This window comes from Oculina patagonica, chromosome 2 (genome assembly GCF_052425735.1).
Source record: "Oculina patagonica isolate OP01 chromosome 2, crgOcupat, whole genome shotgun sequence".
NCBI lineage: Eukaryota > Metazoa > Cnidaria > Anthozoa > Scleractinia > Oculinidae > Oculina > Oculina patagonica.
In genome coordinates, this window is record NC_135759.1 from 19,004,970 (window position 1) to 19,028,240 (window position 23,271).

A 23,271-nucleotide genomic window follows, 5' to 3' on the forward strand; every position below is an offset into this window, starting at 1 on the left:
ACCTCATCAGTGTAGATTGGCCTGTTCGTGGAGTGTTTGCTGCTTGTTTGCTGCCGCTGACCAGCTACTGTGACTCGCACCAAGGGGTTAATATTGGAGCCTGGCAAATGCCGACCTTCAAAGATCTGGACTCGAATCTTATAAACAAAGAATCTAAAGTCAATAAACAACACCCACACCAAAACACAATTAATAACAAGCAATGGTTTCCATCACACCAAGAAATACCCTGGGAATGTCAGGTGAATTAGCTTTATAAAAAAAACATAAAAAAAGAAAAAAAATGACACCAAATGATTTTAAATCGCGATATAAAATTTACATAGCGGTCTGGAGATAGACTTCACATACTGTCTACGTTTAAAATCGGTTTTTGCTTTCCTATCCTTAGTTTGTCTCTCTATTTTAGATATTTATCTACCTAATACTCGTTCTAACCAACTGATAGTTAATAACTAGTAGTTAAACCGGCCAAGTTTAGTATTTGTGTTTTTTTTTTCTGGCTTTTCTCTCTTTTCAAAAGTGGAGACAACAAAAAGCAACAGTTTAAGACTGGCTTAACACTTACTGATCAAAGAAAAAAACACACAACTTTAAACATTGAACTCGTATTTCACATTAATCTTATGCTTAAAACATATTTGACCAGACATCTGAAAAATAAACAGCCACAAGTTGATCGTCCCGGGGGAGGGGGGGGGGGGATTCCCATATATGAGCTATATGGGTGTGTGCCGCTGTTTTCAAGCAGGTTTAGTCTGGGATAGGGTATAGAAATGAGAGAGTTTTGGTCTAGAATAGGATATCATTTGCCGGGAAACTGATCAGTGGCATAACGAATTAAGTTCAGAATAGGAATAAAAAATTCACAAGAGAACGAGGCTTTCCTAAACGTAAAATAAAATCATCTGGGCAACGTTGTTGACAGATGGTTTTCCATTAAAAACGTCAATAGTGATACAGTTCTAAAAAAACAAGTCTGGGATAGGGTAGGGATTTTTGGTTTCTAGTCTAGTGTAGGGTTGCAAAATCAGCTGAACATGGTCTGGTATATGGTAAGGCTTTCAGGGTCTCGGCGCCACACCCCCACCCAAAAATTTACGGAGTGCACCCCCTCCAGTTTGAACGTCTACAATAATCCAAATCCAATCACCTGGAAGTCCTTAGTTTTGTCAGACCACTTTCTAGCGAGGCGTCTGCCTGAGCTTTTCTTTGTCACTTGCCCCGTGTGTTTTTCGTCCCTTTCGTCATCATCGTCATCTTTATCATGATCTTCATTGCCATCCTCCTCTTGGTTATCTATTTCGTCTTTGTTCTTGCCATCAGTTCTATCGCCTCCAGGAGGAACGTATGCTATGTCCAGGCAAATTGTACCCTGTAAGTTAAAGAAATGTGAGAGGCGTGGTGACCTAATGGTTAGCGTGCTGGACTCCGGATCGAGCGGCCTGCGTTCGAGCCCTGTTCGGGGCGCAGTGTTCTTGAGCAAAAAACTTTACTTTCAGTACCTCTCCCCACTCAGGTGTATAAATGGGTACCAGTGAATTTACTTCTGGGGGGTAAAAAGAACCCTGCGATGGACTGGCATCCCATCCATGGGTTAATAGAAATACTCTTAGTCGCTTCATGCTACTGAAACCGGGATAAGCTCCGGCCTGATGGGCCACTAGGCTTGAACGCAGACTTTTTTAAAGTAAAAGAAATAAAAGTCAAGCAACTTTTGCAACTCTTTTGTACATGGTTGTGGTTGTGGGGCCGTGCAAAGTATATGAAATAAGTATTCAACAGGAGAAAACATTGTTTAAAATCCCAAGTGGCAGGAGGCTGACCAGTTTGCTAGTTACAAAGCTCAGAGGAGTTGAATATGGGACCACTGAGCACAAATCCATCGAGTCGTCAGAGAGGAAGGAAAGTTTTGTAGATAGAAACCCCAGATAAATACGACAGCGCCTGGCGCCCTAACCACTTGGCCACGCCGCCCCCTCTTACCCTGATTTGTACTCAAGAGAAAAGGCGTATGACAACACAGAACTAAAACTAAAACTGAACAAAACAAAGAAAACTACTCAATATCAAAACGAAACCTGAATGGAAACGAAAAGAAAGAAAATAACCACTACTACCACCACCACCTCCACCACCACCGAAACAACAAATAGAGCAAAATAAGGAGTGACGTACCATGGTTGGGCGCTGTTCACCATCCTCGAGTTCATAAGATTGCTCTCTAATTTCTTTGCCGTTTTCACGTAGCTCGCGAAGAGGAATTTCCACTTGTCCAAGAAGTCTGTCAAGTTAAAAAACGTTTTATGTGAGACTATATTAACTACAACTCTAAAAAATCCACTCAAATTTTAGCTAATAAAATGGAGAAAACATGCCACTGAAAAATAAGCTTGCAAGTTTGGTATCATCCTCGGACACCCAGGGGCAGTTAGTGGGGGCAAAAACGGGAAAAATTTATGAAGGAAAGTAGGAGAGAAAGCAAGGAGCCTCTAGCTGGCGACTGAGTCTTCGTTTTCTATGTGTAGCGCGCACATTGTCAAAAGTAAACCAACCACTACAAATGTCTAGAGACCCCTAAGCAAGTACTGAAATCGAAACACAGAGACTGAAGCCTCCCTCCAGCCCAAAGCTAAAATAGTTCTGGGCCATTTGGGCGTGTTCGGGGTTTCCCCGATCAGCTAGGGTTAGTTTCAGGCGGCATGTTCCTATTTTCCTAATTTTAATATGTGCCCTTTCTCCACAAGACATACAAAAATAAAAACAACGTCTAGAATAATTCGGAAAACAGTTCCCATGTACGGATCTGTATAAAAAAAAAATACAGTACTTACTTTTTGAACCAAGCCTTTTCGTAGTCTTTAATTTTGATTGACAGCTTTTCGTCCAGTTGAAGTTTACGAGCTCCAAGACTCCATTCGCACGTGGCCTGTGGTCAACAAAAAACGACGATCAGCTAAAACCGTTTTTAAAAAACAACAACGATTTCGTTTTCTCAGGTTGTCAGCTATGAGACCAGTGTTGTTGTTTAGACGCACATACGAGTAGCTACTTCTAGTCTGATCTCAGAGTGCTGTAAATTTCCTTTTAATATAAAATTTACATCTGACCGGAGAGTGATATAAATGGAAAGCATTACCAAGCATTGCTTCTGACCATGTGAGATTTCTTGTTTTTTCATACATGAAGCAAACATCACACTTAACCTTTTTTTTTAAGTTAAAAAAAAGTTGACACCAAGAAGAATCGAACCCGGGTCGTAGGTTTACCAAGCGGGATTCATCCCCACTATGCCACCGGCGACCAGCTGCTAGGACCGTGATTTTTTTGGATAGAAATCCCAACCCCCATTATAAGAGCTAACCGCAAGCAATCTAACGTGGTGTAATATCTCATCAGCTGTCTCCACATGGTCTGAAGCAATGCTTCGAAGTGATTTCCGATATAAATGCCATATGATTATTCTTGTTTTTGTTTCTGGGTTCCAGTCTCCTAACTAATGGCATACGTAACATGTAGCCAGAATCGCGTAGATTAGTGGAAACAGCTAGTATTACAGAGTTTTCTAGAGCTCCTTCTCCTTCTCTTAACTAAAGCAGCCACCATGCCTTGTCTTAGCCATTTCTGTGCCGTGTTATTAAAGTAATTGTTATTCTCGATAGGTACACTACGCTATAACTCCGACCAGACATTGTGCGTTCAAAATTGCCGAACTCAATTCAGTGGTAACCGAACAAATACGTGGTGAAATATACATTCGAATATACAAGTATAATGCGAGTTATCAAGTTTGACAGTTGCATAACTTTTGAATCACTGCCATACAAGAAAATGTTACACCTAAATTAAAGATTCGATGAAATAATTTTCTTCGAAGCCAACTGTTGATTGTAATTCAGATAAGTGCAATACTTACATCTTTTGGAGGCCACGTGGGATTAAGCGTGTCTTTCTGAACTGACGTCTTCTTCTCCGAACCTGTTTGTTACAAGGAAACAACATTTAGCTCCTTGTTTGTCCAATATGCTTTAAATCACACATGAAAAACAACAGAACGCCCCAGGATCATGTCCTTCCCTTGGCATCATTAATTTTAGTGATTTGCATTTTACTTTGCACGTGCCGTCACTGTATTGTATTCCCTCGTAAATTTAAACTTTTCTTTAAATCTCAGAAAAGCTTTACAGTTTCGCGAACCATTCATTAATCCACGTAGAACGTTCATACTTATAAAGGCGCGAATTAATGATCTTTTAAATTTGGTAATATTGGGTGAAATTATGCTACATTCAAGCAAACGGCTTGTACGTGTTTGAATTTCGAGGGTTTGATTACCATTGACTATACATCTAAAATGGGTCTTTTGTGTTATTTCTTTATCAGATATTATTTCTCTTGCTTACTTTTTTTCTTGAAACAATTATATTTTTTCTTGTTGTTTTGACGTTTGCACACCAAGTCTCTATTGTCATTCCTTACACATTTATTTGATAATTCGCAGAATTTGGGTTACGCGAGAACACAGTAAGTAAAATGTATTTTTATTTTTTTTGGTATCTTCAAAAGCGCAAAACACGGAAAAAACAATCCCTTTTTTCAGATGGCGCGAGTTCGTTAGGCCCCCAAACGTAAAAAATCTGGAAAGATGAAGGGGGAGGGAAGGGAATAGGGGAGGGGGGGGGGAGATTACAAATTGTGCTGGGAAGAGTAGCTGAAAAATATCACTCGCTTATTCAAGCGTCAATATGTTCGGAAAAGGCAGTAAAATACTCGCTAACTTTCAAAAACAATGTAACTGAGCTTCAAGAAATGCTCGGTTCTTCTGAATACTCCAATTTAGCTGCGTATGTTACATCACATGATACGACCTTCGATTTTAATTTATAGTTACAATTTTAAAACAACAGCTTAACGTTTTCTTTCTGAGTGGAGGTTGGACCACTAAATGCATTTTTAATTTTGAATTTCGATAGCGTGAGAGTGAGAATAAAAAAAGGCGTGCGTTGAACTAATAGAAGAAATAAATCGAGGGTTAAGCTTGTTTATACACAAAGCTATAAAACCCGTGCAAATTTTTGCATTGCCTAAACTTCCCTAAGGAAACCAGAATAAATACGACTTTTATGTTAATTTCCAAAAGAATAAAATTCAATGTAGAAAGACTATTAGAGCATTAAAAAAATGTCTTTTGTTTGCAATTATATTACTTGCATTGGCTTTTTGAATCCGTTTTCATGATATGTATCACTTGTTAGGATAAACTAGTAGGTATTGCTTCATTTTTAAAGGTTTTTTTATTTAGAAATATATGTGTACATACGTAAATTTGCTTATTTTTCTTGCAGCGTGATTTGATGCACGGTGAAACTTTACAAGGCAATTTGAAAGAGTGATACACTCAGCTACACTAGGATCCGAATAAATCGTGAAGTTTGAAAAACTCTTGTATTCATTTCCTGCACTAGTCGTTTCCTGCTAATCAATTTACCTTGGCCAACGCTAGCGGTTTTGATATATTACCAGTTTTATCAGTCGCATTTCAAGTTTTATATATGACCTCGGAAAAATTTCTGATATGAAATTAAACGTATAAATACTGAGTAAAACAAAATGCTTTCACGACTTACCTCGGAAGCTTAGAACCACAAAGGGATCGCTTTGTCCTCTGAAGTGATCAGCATCGGGTAGATTCGAGGCGCTGTGAACAATCACCTTGAGAGACATTTTGTTGTCTAAATCAAGAAAGAACTATGAATTCTTCATGTTTACAAATTCAAACACCAAGCAGGTTTTTCTCCTTCTGAGTTCAACAACAACAACAACACAAAAATCCTTGTTTACGCCAAGTTTTAGCAGAGAAAACTGTTCGTGATAGAGCTCACATTTTAAACCATTTGCGTGAGCATTAGTATTGGCAGAATATCGCATTATTTTTGTATCAACTTAGGTAATTTAAATATTGACTGACATACCTCAATTTAAATTATATTTTCCTGTTCGATTGTGACAACTGACTCATTTTTGACGGTTACTGGTTGCGATGATCGTTCAAAGAAGTTCGTTTTAACGAAGCCTCATAACTTTTATAAAAGCACTATGCATAAAAGCAGTTACTCTTGTTCTATGTAAACAGCTGAGTTTAAATTAGCATTATACACTGTAAGTAATTAATACCAATGTTCAAGCCGCATAATTTACAGTAGATGTGTCTTGTATTTGAAACAGCTGAGCAAGCGAACACTCGCGGAAGTAAAGTTTGCAGGCTGAATTGAGAAATGGAATTGACAAAATGACTGAGTATGTAAAACGAACTCGCTGGTGGAACAAAGAACGGATTAAAAGTCTATATAAAAAAGTCTAAATCTTTGGGTTGGTTCCATCACCGATACATCGCTATGGCAAAATCACCCAGTCTTGGCTTTTCCTAATTTTTACACTTCAAACAGGTCCATTCAATGTAAAAATTAAGTTGGTTTCTATTTGGTCACCTTGCTTAAAGCTGTAATTTTTAATTGCGTCCGTTTCAATTGATTAGTAGGATGGAGGCTCAAGGCAAATCAGTGCTTGTGTTAGCTTCACTTTTTCTTGTAAGTAAAAAGTATTTATTTTATAAATTACTTTTCTTTTTTCTAAAATGACAAATTTCGTGAAGAAGGGAAGGCATCGACGGTAAGATCAAAGAGGTCACCTGGTTGCACTGACAATAAATAGGCGCGTTTACACGACAGAAAAAATATTGGGTCCGGACCCGTCAGAAAATTGGTCCGACCTAATCACTTTTGTAGAGAAACAGTCAAATGAAAACGGGGACCAATTTTCTCTGTCGTGTAAACGCGCCTATTATTAAATATATGGCCCCGCGAAAACGTGACTGTTTCTTTACAAAATTATCAGGTCGGGACAAAATTTTAACGGGTCCGGACCATTTTTTGCTGTAGTGTAAACGAGCTCTTAGGTTCTAAGTTTGTGGATTTAAACCTAAGGCCAAAAAAGTGTTTCTCGTCCCCGACCACTTCTCTTTTTTAATATTTGTTTTTGGGAAAGTTGGAACAAACAAAAACCAAAAGGCGTTACTCCTTTAATTAAGTGCAAGGAAAATTCTGAAAGACATGGCTTTTGTCTGCGTTTTAATACGAACTCACGTCAAAATGTTAAAGCCTCGGCACGCTAGCAGGTCAGTACTGAAGAGGTCAGGATTTGTATTTGGGTACGGGTGGTAAGAAGAGAGGGCATGCGCATGGTCAGGAATGCCAGAAAGGGGGAATCAAGGGATTTCACGTCACCAAGGAGTCTGAACAGATAACATTTTAAGGAAGTAACATGGTAGGACAGGTAACTGCACACAAAATTGAATACCGAGTAACCACTGATTTAATTCTATTTCCCCTTAAACATAACATGCTAAATAGTATCGTATGGACGATAAACTATTTGCAAATTGTAGATAAATTTTACCTTATCTTTCATTTACTGTTTGACCAAATTATTTGGCCTCATTACACCTTTTTTGAGACTGTATATATACAGTCTTAATTGATTCAAAGGACGACGTAATTGACTACAACTTGACTAACCTAACATTAACAAGGCAAGAGGATTACACTACAGGTTTGTAAGCAAAGCGGAAGTATCATCAGCTAAAAATTGGTAGGTTAACTAAACACTTCAACTTCTTACATAGAAAAATATAGCGATTTGTCCTAACTAGAGCCAAGAAAAGATAATGTTTTCTTCACAAAATACAAGAAATAGGAATAAGTATTCTCTCTCAGCTAATCCTAGAAGCGCGTTGAATTTCTTCGGTACTTATTTTATAATATCGAAAAAGTTATTTTTAAACCTAGCAAATTTTATTTTCTTGAAATTGAAACTGCAAGTAGAGGGAACAGAAGGACATCTGTTGTGCTTGTCCATTGTGGTAGTTGTACTGTTTTTATACGCCAAACAACTTCTTGACAGAGTAACCCTACAATAATTAAATGTCAAGGTTAGTATCCCCTGTACATAAGTTATGTTACCAAAGTGTGTTATTCAAGAAATCACACACACTGTGCTTGGTTGAAAATTATTAATTATAACTTTCTTTGAAACGAATATTGTTTCAAGAGTTATTTCATAAAAAAAACAACGAATAAAGAGGCCTGAAACAGAGAAATAAATGAATCGACTGCAATAATCGAAAAAACAAACAAAACACAAACAAACAAGCAAACCAACAAACCAACCAAACGAACACAAAACAAACGGACAAACGAGGAAACAAACAAACAAGCAAAGATAGCCAAATATACAGATCGCCAATCCCAAGTGAGCAATTTAACGAATGTACAAACATACACAACCCACCCAAGATGGCGAACGAATCTTTTAGAGGTTTTTTTGCCCCCTCCCCCCAATCCCCGTTTGACTCCATCTCAGAAGTAACAAACAAGAGACAGACTGTGTAGCTTACTCACCGGCATACTGTAGAAGAAGATGCCAACCAGGAGGGCGATGATGATTATGATGAGAAGAATGAGTAGGATCCATTTGTATCGTCGCCAAATGATGTAACGCATTGTCTTGAACGGAGAGGTGAACCACAGGAACGATGTAGCAGGGCGACTGGGGACAAATAAAGTTAAATGAAGTCAAACAAGAGAAAGATGAAGTACAAAAGGAAAACTACTTGAGAAAAGTAACACGTTTAAAGTGTTTCCCGATACTATTAGGCGATAAAGTATTTGGGCTCAAGTTGTGGCCAAAAAGCTTCGATTAACAAACATCTCGGATCCAGCTAGTTTTTCTCCGGCAATATCATTATCTTAAAATATACAATTTGTGGGAAGATAAGCTTTGCTTGGTCCGTATACGGCGGTAACACCTCCAATGGAATGTTCTAACGTGCGCCCCTCCTGAAATGCCAACAACTGCGTAACATATACTTACTTAGGCTCTTCTAGAACGGGATGCTGATTGGGGTCCTCTCGTCCTTCTCCCGCGGGTTTAGCTGCTGCCTCCCATCCCGCAAGCAGCTCGACAGTCATCTCAACTTTTCCCTACCGTCACAAAATGTACGAATGAATACTAGTTAGGCTATTAGTGTTACAAGTGATATGTTCAGTATATCATAGGCATCTGCCAGACAAAGTCCATATATTAAACGCGCTTTTAAGGGTGATGGTGGTTGGTAGCAGCGTTTGTTGGGGCTAACAATCCAATCTGAGATTTGCAGAAAGTAGATCAAGCGCGTCACATAGAACGTATAAAATGTTTAGTGCGCAGACACTTCGAAAATGCAGAATTTGAACGATCTGGTCACCTGCTTTTATCACTCCCGGTTTATGAGTGCACTCACCGAATGGGACAAAGTTTTTTGAACTTGTAGTTTGGCAATAAGGTAAGGCAACAGCCAAAGGTAAGGGATTGCAGAGTGCCTTCTGTGTGCCTAAATAAGCACTTACTAGCCTTTACACGACTAGACAGTTCAGGCTCCGGTTGTTTAAAGGATGCACGACCCGCTATCATCCAAACAACCATCAATCTAATCGATGACGTTGTTGGTTTATTTTACTTTTACCGAGTGGAAGGTGATTTATCCAGTAGAAAGCGTCCTCCTACCCTTAGCCCCTTTGAAGAAAGATGACAAGGATGAAAATGCCCGGGTATTATTTTTAGACAAGACAGGAAAGGTCCTAACTAATATTTCTTCACTAGATAGAGGACGTTATATAAATGTTTGCTGTGCTGTCCGTTGATAAACTTACGGTTGGTTTTGATGGGTCTTCTGCATCTGGTTTGTAACAGGCCCACCAACCCCTCGTACTCTTCTGCGCAAACAGATCGAGAGTCTTGCCATTAAGAGCGGGATCTTTCTTGGCATTACCACAGTGGTCAGAGTTTGCACAAGGCTTCGACAACTCATTCAGATTCAACTCCATCTGACCTGGGTAAATATAGTTATAAACAAGCGTATTGTGAGTTAAACTTCAAGTTGGCACAATTGTCTTTTTGTTGTCTGCTTTTAAAATCCCTTTTCACTGCTTTAACAGTTACTGAATAAATTTGCGGCCGATGTTGGATTATTGTACTGTTGCTTTTTTTTATGGTAAGTCATACAAAAAAAGCTACCATCTTGCACAACACTAAAGCACTTTATCACAATAAATGTCACATTAAATATGTACCAGTAATCACATGATTTCGAGTGCAATTTGAAATAAATAAGCACGAGTACATTTTTCAAACGCTAACAAAATTTGTAGTCTTTGAAAAATTTACAAGTGCTTATTTATTCCAAATTGCACGAAAGAAATCATGTGATTACTTTCAATCATTTTCAATTACACCGTTTTGCACTGCCGATTAAATTACTCTTTTTGTACTGGTTTGGGATAAATTGACGTGTTCTCAGCCAATCAGCACGGAGAAATCGTTGCTTGTATATTATTACAATATTTATTAAAAGTGAATTTTTTTCAATTAAGGACATGCTCATCCGTCTGCACTGTAACAGTAAATAATCATGTTTGCAGACCTTTTTCACTCAAACAACAAAACAATTAAGGCGAACCGGTAGGTGAGTTAAAAGACTTACAGTCATTGTTTAAAGTGCTATAATTTTTTGATAGTAAAAAAGAACGGAAATGATTTAGCCGATTTTTGTGCTTGTTTGTAGCATATCACACTACGAGTCACAAAACGCTCTGCACGCTACGCGGGCCTATGTTTGCATACCTATGAAGTCATCACTAGAGAAGGTATCGTTCTCCCAAATCTGCACTTTTAGTTTTGCTGTACATTTCTCCTCTGTCTCGTCAAGGCTCCAAAAGTGTTCCTAGCCAAAAAAAATTCAATTTAAACAACCTCTTTTACGTACAGGATAACGTACTGTAAATAATCGAAGCGATATTTAAGCAATTTAAGCAACGAATGATTTTGGAAATTCAGTTTACGAGTTGTGGTACCTTTCTTTTCACGACCAACTTCTTCTCAATTGGCAGATAATCAAAGGGGAACACCATTCGCCAGTTGAAGTTGCCATCGCCATCCAAAGATCTGTTAACCATAAAGAAAATTGAGTTGAAATTTTCATGAAGGACCGTAGCAGGTCACAGCCAGATTATTTTGTGGCCTCAGTCATATTAAAGGGGGTTGGTCACCGTATTTTAGGTAATTCTATCTATTTTCGTTAATTAAGAGCTGTCAACTTTAAATTGGCAGAGCAAAAGTCTTATATTAGGAAAATCACGGCCACATTACAAACAAGGATGATTTTCGAGCATTGTAAATACACTTTCATACAAATTAAAACAAGTCGGGCCGACGTTTTTCAAGTTTACCCGAACGCAATCCGTTTTAATCTTCTCGAATTTTGCCCATCCATGCCCTCTTTTAGCTTTCCTATGTTTTTTTAGTACTTCTACTGTTTTAAGCCGTTATTGTGATATTTCAGTTAATTTGATGAACAGTTGGTCAGTGCCGAAATTCCTTAAATTGCGTGACATAGTCCCTTAAGTGACTGAAGGCAGCTAAAATACCGAAATGCTTGTGTGCATCGTGAAAGAAAAATCAAACCTTAGAGAGAGGGTTATAAGCAAACTATCTGTCAAAAATTAGATTATAAATGCTACTTCTGTTTTAAAGAACTTTACCTGTAATGAACATCAGTCTTCTGTTTCTCGTTTTGAACATCGAGCCATCTAAAAGAGAGTTAAACACCAAAAAAAGATTATTTCTCTTGTAACACAAGGCTTTAAGAAAGGACAACCAGGAACAGTTTTCAAATAAACAGACCCAAAAACGTCACATCTCTCTTGTCATAAAAAATACGTAATTCGCCAAGACTGAAAACATGCAACCGGTGCCAACGCAGGAAACCGACCGTAAGCCATGCAATGATTGGTTTGGATTTGCCTCCCTTGAGTAAAAACACTTCTTCTAACCGGCTAGAGCACCCTTCACAAAACCGAACCACTTATTTTGTTTTTGATTCTCAATCGCAATCCGCTCTAGGTACTGAGTAAATTAACAAATGTCAGTTGTGGATATGGTTGTACGAAAGGGGTAAAGTAACCACTTACGCCTTGACATAAATGTCACTCATCTTCTCGCCTGTGATCGACTCCTCCTCGAGCAAAACGTCTGTAGTATTCCAGACGATGACACGCAACTCATTCCTTTATAGAATAAAAACAAAAGTTAACAAAACTGAAAAGTGCGGATCCTGGATGGATCATCCTGAGGTTTTCACTGCTTGAAGTCCAGAGAATTCAGGGCTCGAGACTAACTTTTTTGCTAACTAGCCAAGTGGCTAGTGACAGCTTTAATTTCACTAGCCAAAACTTATTTTCTACTAGCCGCAATTTTTAAGCATAGTTCTTCTTTTAAGGGGGGGGGGGGGGGGGGAGGGTGAAAACAATGTGCGACAATGTTTAAACCTTGAGCCGTAAAAATTAATGTTCCTTAAATCTTCATGTTTTTTTTTTCTTACACAATTGGGCTTTGTTCTTCACTATAAAAATTGTACATGTACATGCGTTTTTGTCAACTAGATTGTTTAAAGCTTCGCATTCTATAATGTCAACAGTTTACTTACTAGTTATATTCTCTGAGAGACGATTTTAATAAACGCGGTTTCTTGCCAATGCCTGATATTTTCACTAGCCATTTTGGCTAGTGAAAGTTTAAAATCTACTAGCCAAAACTTCATTTTTACTAGCCTTTGGCTAGTTGGCTACCGTTAGTCTCGAGCCCTGAGAGATATCGGTAACTACTACATGGAGTACTTGATGATGCCACATTTGACAGTTTCTGAGTGATGCATATGCTACGTTTGATATTTTGCTACGTCACGGACAACGTTACTTGAAAAAAATGGCATTGTTTTTTCACGATTGTCATTCGTAATCCGTCTTAATCTTCGTTAGTCGAAACCATCCTCGATTATTTTCGGTTTCCTATTTCTCCGATGGTTTCCTTCAATTTGAAAGTAATCAGAAAAATGACCGAAAATACTATGACATAGCTCCTTTAAGCCAAGGCTGTTCTGTAGATTATCTTAAAAGGGAATTTCAACATATTGAAAACGTGCACTCCTTAAACAGCTTTCACAAGTCAAGCCTTTTACTTACTTAACGGGTTTCCTTTCTTCAATCACAACAGGTGTTTTTGGAGCACCGTCTTCCTTTGGAAAGATGTCGACCCACATTTGAAGTTTACCCTAAAAAATTTAGAGGTTGAGAGTTGAGGAACGACAACAAATTAAAAACACTACCCAAGAATAAAAGAATCAAATACGATAAACGGCAATTAAACAATTAATAAAAGCTTTAAAACTCTCTATCTTCTAAAATAACAAACACAATAAACGTAAACACAAGAGGTGCTCAGCTGTCAACGCGAACGCAAGCACGATAAGGCACTAAGCGTATTTGTAGTCCTTATCCAAGATGGCGGACAGGACGCCATCTTTGTTAATATAAAAACTGGTTTTGGAGGCATGGCACTAGTATTGGTGTTGGTCAACAACTGATGTTGCAATTAATTAACCATCCTGTTATTATTTACGGATAAATATACATGAATTTTTTTGGTTACTTATATGTTTCTTCTTATGCATAACTTGTCCAAGAACGAGGTCTATAGAAACATGTTTTACCTGTTCGATATCAGGTTGAACCGGACTGTACAAGGATCTGGTTTCCACGTGTTCGGGAACCAAATTGAACGTGTGCAGAATGTGAAGAGCCAGACGTTCATGAGCAGGTCCAACCTCACGCTCTGGGGGAGTTCCTTCCTCTGTGAACGATGGAAATTATGGAAACATAAGTACACCACATCACAAAAAGGGTAATAATGTAAAACAAGAACTAAAAAAATTCACACAATATACATCAAGATTACTCGTGTAGGTCCTGAAAAAGTTTTTTGGAGTCTTCTAATGGAATCTCAACCAACCATTTATGAGGGTCACAAATGTATTAGTTGTTTAACTATTACTATAGAGTATATCCATAACCGTGGAGACAGAAAGAAACCGGCTGGGTTGGCGTTCGTGGGGGGCTGCTGTTGCATCGGCGGCGGACCGGGATGGGTGGCGCAGTTTTCTGGCCGGCCTCAAGAGTCCTCATGGGCTCGATGAGGATGAGTGAGTGAGTGATATCCATAACAAATTGACAGCTACATGATTTCAAAACACTTTAGTGTCATAGTGTGGCTTTAAGACCCATTTAAACAGTCGTTTGAAATGCATACAGTGATCGTTGCAATTTATCCCGAGACATTATGCGGTCTTTACTTCACGTAAAACTACAACTGGAAAAAATCTCGATGATTTGGTAAGTGCAGAATGCAATATGGAACAATTGAAAGTATGATGTTTTATATATGTTCGTGTTTATTTGCTTTATTTTACTTTCGGAAAAACTGTTCACAGGCTACTTGTATTCTTTCCCAGGTGTTCCTTGCGCTAATCTTTGCAAACGTAACACGACACTTTTGTTCGTTTGTAACAAAATACTTTGTCTTCCTTGAAAATGCGATAACATGAAACTTTTGATTTTTTGTTTGTTTTACGGCGGCATCGATGACATTTGTTTAATTTAATTAAGTTACGGTTTAGACTGCACGAAAGACGATTCTCAAAAACTAAAGAAACAAATCTAATCAAAAAACATATTTTTCGACAGGTTTTTAAAACGCAGTACAGCTAGGATATTTGTTTCCTGGTTATCCCGGTGCAAGTTTTTGCATTCCTAATTACGAAAGCGCTGTGAAAGTCTCAAAATCTAATTTAATTAATTTGCAGTTTTTACTTGGCGCCAAGAAGTCTGCAGGAAGCCTACCGCAAACACGCAATACAAGCGATGTTCATGATAGTTCCAGAAAACAACGTAGACTAATATGCGCATGCGTTTGGTGTAAATTACGTTGAGTAGTACCACAAGGAGAGCAAAGGGTTTTCTGAAACAAATATATACGTTTGAGATCTTCATATGAAAGTAACGTAGATGTGCTCCAGGTTTTACCTAGGGGTACGGTCAGGTGCTCCCCACCCCCACCCCTCCTCAGGAATAATTAATTAATTGATATTAATTAATTAATTGGTGATTAAAAGTTTACACCGCGTTAGCGGTTTAGTGGTTTAGGGGTTTAGCAGACGCCAACCCACCAAACCATCACAATAGTGCATTCTGCACTAAAAACAGTTTCACCGTCACGGTCATGTTTTCTAGAAATTTGCTTTGAGTTGATGGATGGGTGAAGCTTCGAAACCTTAAACATTTGTGTTTAAAAAGTAAGTCTTTAACGAACATCGAGTCGTTTTATAGACTTCATAACTAAACAAAGTAGTGAGAACCCGTGAACCCAAGCATTCAATCTTCTTTCAATCCTTTCTTTTCTTTTTAATTACACAGAGTTAAAATGCTTTACTAACCAAATTGGCTCAAAGTGTATTCTCTGTCAGCTATGATAATCCTGTCAGGATTTTCCTTCTTGCCCGCGAAGTAGTTGAAAGGCTTCATGGTCATCTCACAATACCTCTCAAGAATCCTGAACGGCTTCTCCGAATGACGCCATACATTAGGTCCAGATCTGTAAAGAACCAAAAGAGAGTTTAATACAGCATTTGGTCATTTGTAATATTATTTTGTAGTTTTCATTGCATGTCGAAAAGTAGTTATGATATTTATAATAAGTCCAAAGCCTTGGCAGTGCAACATTCTCCTTTCGTTATCTAACTTGAGTAAACATACCGTTTTGTCGACTAATCACTGAAGAGCAAGTCCAAAGCAATCGCAATTTCAGTGACTTACGAGTTTTTTTTCCGTACTTGGCTCTTGAATTGGTTCATGTTTTCTTTTCGTGTTCCGATTTCTTCAATGCACGTTTCGCATTTGTTGTAATTGAATAATTGAAATCTGAAGTACTCTAAGTTAGGTTAGTAGGTCTGTACTTACGTGAAGTATGTCTTCTGCAAACCACATTTTGCATGAAAGCGAGACAACAGCCTCTGTTCCAGGTCCACCACGGTCTCGCCAATCAGATCGTCCCTGCTCAGGTAGTCGTAATCCATCACTGTGATTTTTAGATCCTTTACTTGAGGGATGGACGCTTTAAACTCGAACATCCTACGTGAAAATAAAAAGAACACTTGAGCTGTAAACACAGATTGTTTATCACACTAAAAGGATTCCCCTCCAATTTCAAGTCATTTTAACACTGAAAAAATGTTTGTTGCTTTCTCTGATTACTCTAGAAACCGGTCAAATTTCACTGCCTCTCAGCATGGAAGTAAGACTGAAGTTTATTATAGAAATTTGATACCATTGCTCGTTTCAATGTTCCATTTTTGAAATAAATAGTTCAACATTCAAACCACGATTTGATTCAAACTTAAACAATGATTTAATTCAGTATCTGGCTTCAAACTGCAGTAGGTTCGTTTCTAAAACATCTAACTCACTTTCCAAACACTGGATTGAGTGTGTTGGGTTGAAAATTGTCTTGGTCGTCATATTTCTTCTTTCCAAGCGACACAATGAGGTAAGGATCAGCCTGAAAGAAACAAGAAATTCCATATAAGCTCCTTTGATTCGATATAGCGAAAGCTCACTACACACCGGGTTTCAACTTTGATAAAGGTGGTGTTCAAAAACTCAGTTATGATTCATTTAGAAAATACAAAGGAAATTAATGTTTAATGAGTGACTTTATATCTGATAAAGACACGGCTAAATTTTATGTCCAATTATCAGTGCAAGAATGAAAAGATCTACATTAGAGGTTTTTTAATTTGAAACCGTTCAATAAGTTCACAGTTGGTGCTTTTCTAAAACACTCGGTTGCACCTCGTGTTTTAAACTTGATAAAGCACCACTGCTCGTCTATTTTAAAAACATTACTTAATTTTTGCTCGACATTGAAATGCTTGTTACAAACAACAACAACAACAGCAACAAAGACTACTTTCAAGAATAGAACTTACCAATCCACTAGGATCTTGCGGCTGGAGCTCGCTTGCCTAATAGGAAAGAAAAGATCAAAACGTTTCTTAGTCAATTAAGTAGGTTTCCCATTCGTTAACGTTCTTTCCTTACATTTAGATAGGCTTTGTTACTTAACCGTTCACAAAGAATTTCGATGAACATTTCTTGTACATATTTGAAGAAAAGTGTCTCTGTGGCGCATATCACAGACTTAACTCACCAGGATTACGTAGACTCGCACTGTGCATTCGATTGGTTCACTGCTGGGAAGATTTGCGAACATGGTTTCAGGAAGCTCGGTAGTCTCGTCAGGAATGGGGTAAATGCGGAACGCTCCCTAAGGAGAAAAAAATCCATTAAAAAATGTTTAAAACACAGTGCTTTTGTTATCACAACGGAATTTTAAAAATAAATTTGAATCTAAAGGAAGAATTTTAATTCTAACGCCTCTGAACTCTGTTATATCTAGGACGTTATTTTTGTGCAGCTGTTTTCTTCCTTAATGTGTACATCTATTGACCCTTTTAATTTGGTATCTTTTTTTTGCCCGTTGTTTTCTTATGTGAACCACTATAGGTCTCTTAACTGTGCACAATTATTTAGTACTCTAACGTACGTCTAATAGCTCCGTAATTGTTTATCTCTATTGGCCCCCTTACAGTTGTTCACCTCCATTGACTCCTTGATTGCGTACCTTGGTTTTAGAGCGGGGTAAATTGAGCTTGTGGTGTTTATTGCGTAAAGAGATAGTCATCGGTGTTCTGGGTACCAGAGCGTTTGCTCTCGTCGGCATTTGCGACTTATGAATGGGGTAGGAAATGCCCAACTAATGTCTCTAGTACTCAGGTTGAGGCGTTGGTTTCTTCGTACCTTAAATTCACCGACTATGCCGTCATCTTCTTCGTCGTCTTTCGACGACTTGGTCTTTCCACGACGAAGCGGAAACGTTGCAATGAAGTCATTGAAGCCTTTGAACTCTGGAACCTTCTCCAGTTCCTTGTGATAAACCTACAGCACATCACAATAGATCAGTTTCATGCGAAAATGATGTTGTATTGCGGATAGATAGAAATGAGTAATAACACAGTTGTTTTCTTAAGAGCAAAACTAGTTAAAAATCAACTCTTAGGTGAAAGCTACAGCTTTATAATTTCTGTCGAAAGAACACAGTGTTGCAAAATGGTGCTTTTATTATTGATTATCGTGGTTATCTTGGACTTCAGTTGAAGTTGTACTATTATTACTATTTCGAAGTCTGCTTGTGAATTACGAGTGGGTTTTAGTTGATGGTGCGAAGACGAACAAGCAGACAAATGCTCATGATTACATTCTCGTCCCCAGAGCCACTTGTTCCTCTTAACCGGCAGAGCCTGGCACGGGGCACGAGGAACAAGTACGAGTGGCTCTGGGGACACATGATTTGATTGGCCATATTTTTAACAAAGAGAATTTAAATCTAACCAATCAAATCATCTTTTTTTAAAATATCCTACAACAAGGAGATTTTTAAACGGTTGATTTGATTTATTAGATTTAAATTCTCTTTGTTAAAAATATGGCCAATCAGATCATGTGTACCCAGAGCCACTTGTTCCTCGTGCCCCGGCGAGGGAAGGGCTCTGGGGATGAGAATGCTCATGACCATAAAGTCAACAGTCAGAAAAGAAATAATAAAACTTCATTTACCTTGAGTGTGTCGTAGCCCTTTGACAAGTATTTCATGGTGTGTTCATTAAAGTCAGCCTTGTCCCCTTCTTTGTTATTAGTGAACAAACCGACGAGCTGGGAAATTGACAGGGTACAAAATTAGCTCGTGACTATTAAAACCATCTTTCAATTAATATGACATCATACCTTACCATCACATCAAATCCCATGAAAGATGCTTTGTCACGAAAGGGAAACCTTAAACAAATTACCTTACATTTTTTAAGCTCCTGTTTCTTAATTTCAGCCAGCCGTACCATTCTCTGACCTTCTGCTTTGCTGTCAATAACCTTTTCGTTTTTTTTCTTCTACCAAAAAAGTCGTTTCTTAGGTTTATCCCAGTTTGAAGATAGCTTTCAACACAATACACTACCTGACGTATTGCGACATGGCTTTTATGCAATTTATGCAATTTATGTGTGCAAAATACTACTTCTTGTTAATAAAGCAATTCTCTAAAGCTTCTTGTGTAAGTGTAACTGTACTAATTACCGCGAAAAAGAAAAAGAAAACAAACAACGAAACAAACACCCAACCGAAACAAACGACAAAAACCACACAAACAAACATTGTCAGACCTTGTCTCCTTTAGAGACTTTCGCTGCACCACCAGCCCCAGTCAACGAGGCAAAGTACTTGGACCACCAGTCAAACCTGTTTGCCTCCTGTAAAAGTAACAAATCATCATTAATATCCGGCAATAATTATAGTTGTAATAACTGTAGATGATCAGTTAATATCTTGGTAAACAGTCAACTTTCCCTTAACGGACAGCTCTATAAAACGGACACCTCTGCAAGACGGATACTTGCATTTGGTCCCGTCCCTGTCCATCGTAGAGAGAGTTGACTGTAAAGTGTATCTTGTAATGTTGTCACGTGGCCGTTTTGAGTTTTGTTCCTTACATCCAAAAGTTTCTTTTGCTTTTCTTTCTCCGCCTTTGCCTTTTCTTTTGCATTCTTCGGTGGTGGGGCATCTACAACGTCCTCTGGCGGCGGCCAAATCTTTTTCTGAGGGGGTGGGGCATCGGTCAAATCCACAAGTACTTCTGCAAGATGAAACATTAAGAAAGGTAAAGGAAATTAAACTCAGTAGCAGTTGCACTAGCAGCAACGACGACAATAACTTAATAGTTGGCTGCAGATAGGAAGACAAGAATGAAGTACCTAACTTACCATCCACTTCAGTTTCGTCGTCAGGTGTTTTCTGTGAAGGTGAAGGCAGCTTGCACTTAAAGGGTCCAAGAGCTTTGACTGAGTGGATGCCAACCAAGGGCTTACGACCAAATGCACGGTTGTCTTTGACCCGGATGTTGATTGGTGGCGAGTACATGTCTTCCACTGGTAAGTTCTTATAACAAGGAAAGATTGAATGTTATTCAATGTTAAGTTAAAAAGATGGCGAGCAGTTGGTGTTGGCAGACTTCACGAGTTTCATGGACAGAAATCTGGGTTTTAAAGGATAATAATCTATTTTTGGGAAGTACTTGTCAAGTTGGGATATGTATATCAACTGGCTGAGAAGCAGTAGTGATGAGACACAGACAGACAGACAGACAGACAGACAGACAGACAGACAGACAGACAGACAGACAGACAGACAGACAGACAGCAGACGCGGATCCAGACCGGTTTCCACCGTTTCACGGAAATTGGTCAACGCCTGGTCCGAGTGACTCTAAATATACGGAAATGATACTATCTAAAAATTTCTCCCGGGGAGCATACCTCCGGACCCTTAACCGCCGCCCATGTCATCGGAAAACGGTCACCATTTTTCCTGATCCGTGCCTGGACAGACAGACATACAACAGACGAACAAACACAGGCAGAGGGACAGACTCGGTAAACCAACAACTTATCGCGGCAGACCGACACAAAAACAAACAAACAAAAAACGAAAACAACAAGCAAAAAAACTGCAATCGTTTAATGTCAAATATTGTCGTTGATAAAATGAGCCTTACCAGTATCCTCCTTTCCAAGACTGGTTCTGCGAAATTTGGCGTCTTCTTAGTGTCCTCGATAACAGGCGATGGAATGACAGTCCCCATGCATTCAAACTCGATTGAAGGAGATGTCACTTTAGCCAACTGGTATTTCTTCATGTTCCTTACTCCCCAACATAGAACCTAAAGTAAAGTAAAATAAAATGGTTTGACCTTCAGGCGTAAAAAGCTGTTATCACATTGCAAAACTTAAAGAGCTTCGAATGGTGTTTCAACGACTGAGGTAAACCTTGCATAGGAGTAATTGCAACCCATGCAAATAGCACAAAAGGCAGAATTACAACTGGTTGGCGCTCTACTTCAAGCTATTAGTCTAACTCTATAAACATAACGTCTTACCTCGACCGCTGTCCTCTGTACCACAGGTCTCACTTTACTACGCACAGGGTACACGTCCCCACGCATCGAGGGAGGGTGGGGCAGCTTTGCTCCCTCGTCCTAGAAAAATAATACTTTTTTCAACATTTTGTTTCGTTCTTATAATGTATAAGATTAATTTGAAAAACAAAATTTCTGTTTATTGTAAAATTTATTAAACCTAAGCGTAATTATGTCAAACAGAATTGACAAAATCACGATAATTTCTTTAAAACTTTTATCCATGGTTATCATTCAAAAAATGTTTTTTTTTTTCGTACGAAAAAGGGCATGGTTTAAAATACACACCATTTTTGTGAAATGGATGACCAACAAATCCAAACAGGCGCACGAAGCTCGACAAAAGCTCAATATTAGTTTGATAGCGATCCCAGTCTATTTTTGAGCTCTTTTTTCAAAATCTTTGAACAACTAAACAAACAAATCATGAACCAGTTAGTAAAAGTAAGCTTAAAATTCCTTACCAAAAACAACTCGCACTCGGCCAGGATCTCGCCGCCATCTTGGTCTCCGCGCTTCACCTTGTGCCACAGTAGTTTAGGCTCTGGGGCTTCAATTCCCTTGAGTCGAATTTTGGGAAACAGCACGCAGCGACCAAGGAAATCATCTTTTCCCTTTAAATTTGAAGTTTGAATAGAAATATATAATCGGTAAATGTTCTGATAAGAACTAAGTTACCTAGGTAATTGTTTTGCGGGTTCCAAAATTTCCCTCAACCACGTCACTCTTCACAAGTGTTTGTGAAAGGTGTTTTATATGCAAACAAACGTCAATTGGCATAAGTGTTGATATTTACATTAACCTTTCATTCTCTGCATTACTTAAATGTAAAATTTTTCCAACTTTAGTTTATTTCTTCTCAGTTTTTCTTTCTTTGTAGCACAATATTAAGTAGTTTGTCCGGAACGTCTCCAACCTCTCATGATTAGATAATTAAATGAAATTAAAAAGTTGTCTAAACGGGAAAAAAACACAGAGGAAACCGGATACTAAGTTCTTTTGAACAACTCGAATATTAAAAAACCTTCCTAAATCGCCTCTTTGATTAAGAGGAAGATCGGAATATAGTAGAAGAACATAATTGGTCCATAAGGCCAAAGGCTCCAAAAAACATAAACGAATCGTGCCGAGTAACACCGTTGGCTACGAACGTACGGTTAACCGAAAAATAAGACCGTGGGCACACAAGAACAGCAACAGTCTGCCATTTTGCAATTACCTGAAGAAGGACAGTAAAACTGCCCCAAAAACCTCGTTTTCTAGAACATTTATAGCCTCGGAGAATTCTCTTGAGACGAGTTTTAAATTTTATTTAATTACAATACAATATTGTTTGGTTTATCAACACAGACGTACCATGCCCTTATCATAATCAAACAATTCCACCACCACGCTCGGAGGATTTCGTTTTACGTTCTCTGGATCTTCACAGATCTCCACGTTTAAATATAGCAGAGTTTGATCCCAGGTGGGGCAGGGAGTCTGGGTAATAGTGTGCGTCACTTGACTCTGGTTTGCGAAAGAAACCCTGGCGTAGGGATCTGAAAGGAAAAGAAGCAAAAACAAGGACGGTCATACTGCAAGAATTGTTACACACAAAGTTGAATAGAAGCAAATACAACGGTTTGAGAGGCTGGCAGATTGAACGTCTCTATGTGACAAAGACGTGGACTGACTTATCTCCATGTAAACTCCAGTTTTGTTAAAAGGCCCCGCGTCTGAATTTAATTTTTTTTTTTTTTATGTCTGAATTTAAAGTTCTGAACTTTAGATCCTTCGTAGAAGCAATTGTTCCATTTATAGTGAACGTGTTCGCATACCTTCTTAACAAAAAAATATTATCGCACACCGAACTCCATAAACAGCTAAAAATTAAAGGACTTGCACAGGTGTAAGAGCGCAGAACAGTTATACACTTGATTTTTTTAGGGTGTGCCTTTTTCTGAAGATAGGAGGCGCGGTGGCCTGATGGTTAGTGCGCCGGACTCCTGTCGGCGGCCGGGTTCGGGCCCCGGCCGGGGCTTTTTTTTTTTGGAAAAAATTTTTATCCCTTCTCCCTTTTTATAATTCAAGAAAAGGGGGGGGGGGGGTTTCTTTCCTGAAGGGCTGAATTGAATTTTCTCTGTCTGTTGTTGTACAGTTTTATCCGTATTGTTATATACGTTGAGTGTAGTTTAATACTTAACATAAATGACTTAAAAAAAAAAC

The 23,271-nt window shown here is 38.5% G+C and overlaps 2 protein-coding genes across 3 annotated transcripts in view; both read right to left on the reverse strand.

Annotated features, from left to right (window-relative positions):
* LOC144643377 (myoferlin-like) overlaps positions 1–5,893 on the reverse strand; it is a 59,513-nt gene extending 53,620 nt beyond the window's left edge. Inside the window, 6 exon segments of the mRNA XM_078502590.1 lie at positions 3–137; positions 1,154–1,375; positions 2,179–2,284; positions 2,835–2,929; positions 3,917–3,978; positions 5,628–5,893. Coding sequence (XP_078358716.1) covers positions 3–137; positions 1,154–1,375; positions 2,179–2,284; positions 2,835–2,929; positions 3,917–3,978; positions 5,628–5,724 — 717 coding nt within the window. The 5' untranslated portion in view covers positions 5,725–5,893.
* A 1,460-nt stretch (positions 5,894–7,353) lies between these two features.
* The window catches only part of LOC144643379 (myoferlin-like), a 37,231-nt gene continuing 21,313 nt past the window's right edge, over positions 7,354–23,271 (reverse strand). The window contains exons 38-61 of one of the 2 annotated variants that reach the window (XM_078502591.1): positions 22,420–22,604; positions 21,528–21,677; positions 21,025–21,123; positions 20,644–20,808; positions 19,844–20,027; positions 19,583–19,725; positions 19,256–19,342; positions 18,657–18,752; positions 17,841–17,978; positions 17,191–17,307; positions 16,970–17,005; positions 16,448–16,539; positions 15,942–16,112; positions 15,419–15,576; positions 13,640–13,779; positions 13,113–13,201; positions 12,063–12,158; positions 11,634–11,681; positions 10,947–11,037; positions 10,717–10,816; positions 9,747–9,925; positions 8,929–9,038; positions 8,457–8,604; positions 7,354–7,966 (exon numbers count right to left, since the gene is read on the reverse strand). In XM_078502591.1, the coding sequence (XP_078358717.1) occupies positions 7,934–7,966; positions 8,457–8,604; positions 8,929–9,038; positions 9,747–9,925; positions 10,717–10,816; positions 10,947–11,037; positions 11,634–11,681; positions 12,063–12,158; positions 13,113–13,201; positions 13,640–13,779; positions 15,419–15,576; positions 15,942–16,112; positions 16,448–16,539; positions 16,970–17,005; positions 17,191–17,307; positions 17,841–17,978; positions 18,657–18,752; positions 19,256–19,342; positions 19,583–19,725; positions 19,844–20,027; positions 20,644–20,808; positions 21,025–21,123; positions 21,528–21,677; positions 22,420–22,604 (2,855 nt within the window). In that variant the 3' untranslated portion in view covers positions 7,354–7,933. The remainder of the gene's footprint in view (positions 7,967–8,456; positions 8,605–8,928; positions 9,039–9,746; positions 9,926–10,716; positions 10,817–10,946; positions 11,038–11,633; positions 11,682–12,062; positions 12,159–13,112; positions 13,202–13,639; positions 13,780–15,418; positions 15,577–15,941; positions 16,113–16,447; positions 16,540–16,969; positions 17,006–17,190; positions 17,308–17,840; positions 17,979–18,656; positions 18,753–19,255; positions 19,343–19,582; positions 19,726–19,843; positions 20,028–20,643; positions 20,809–21,024; positions 21,124–21,527; positions 21,678–22,419; positions 22,605–23,271) is intronic. The other variant, XM_078502592.1, reaches the window with a different exon arrangement.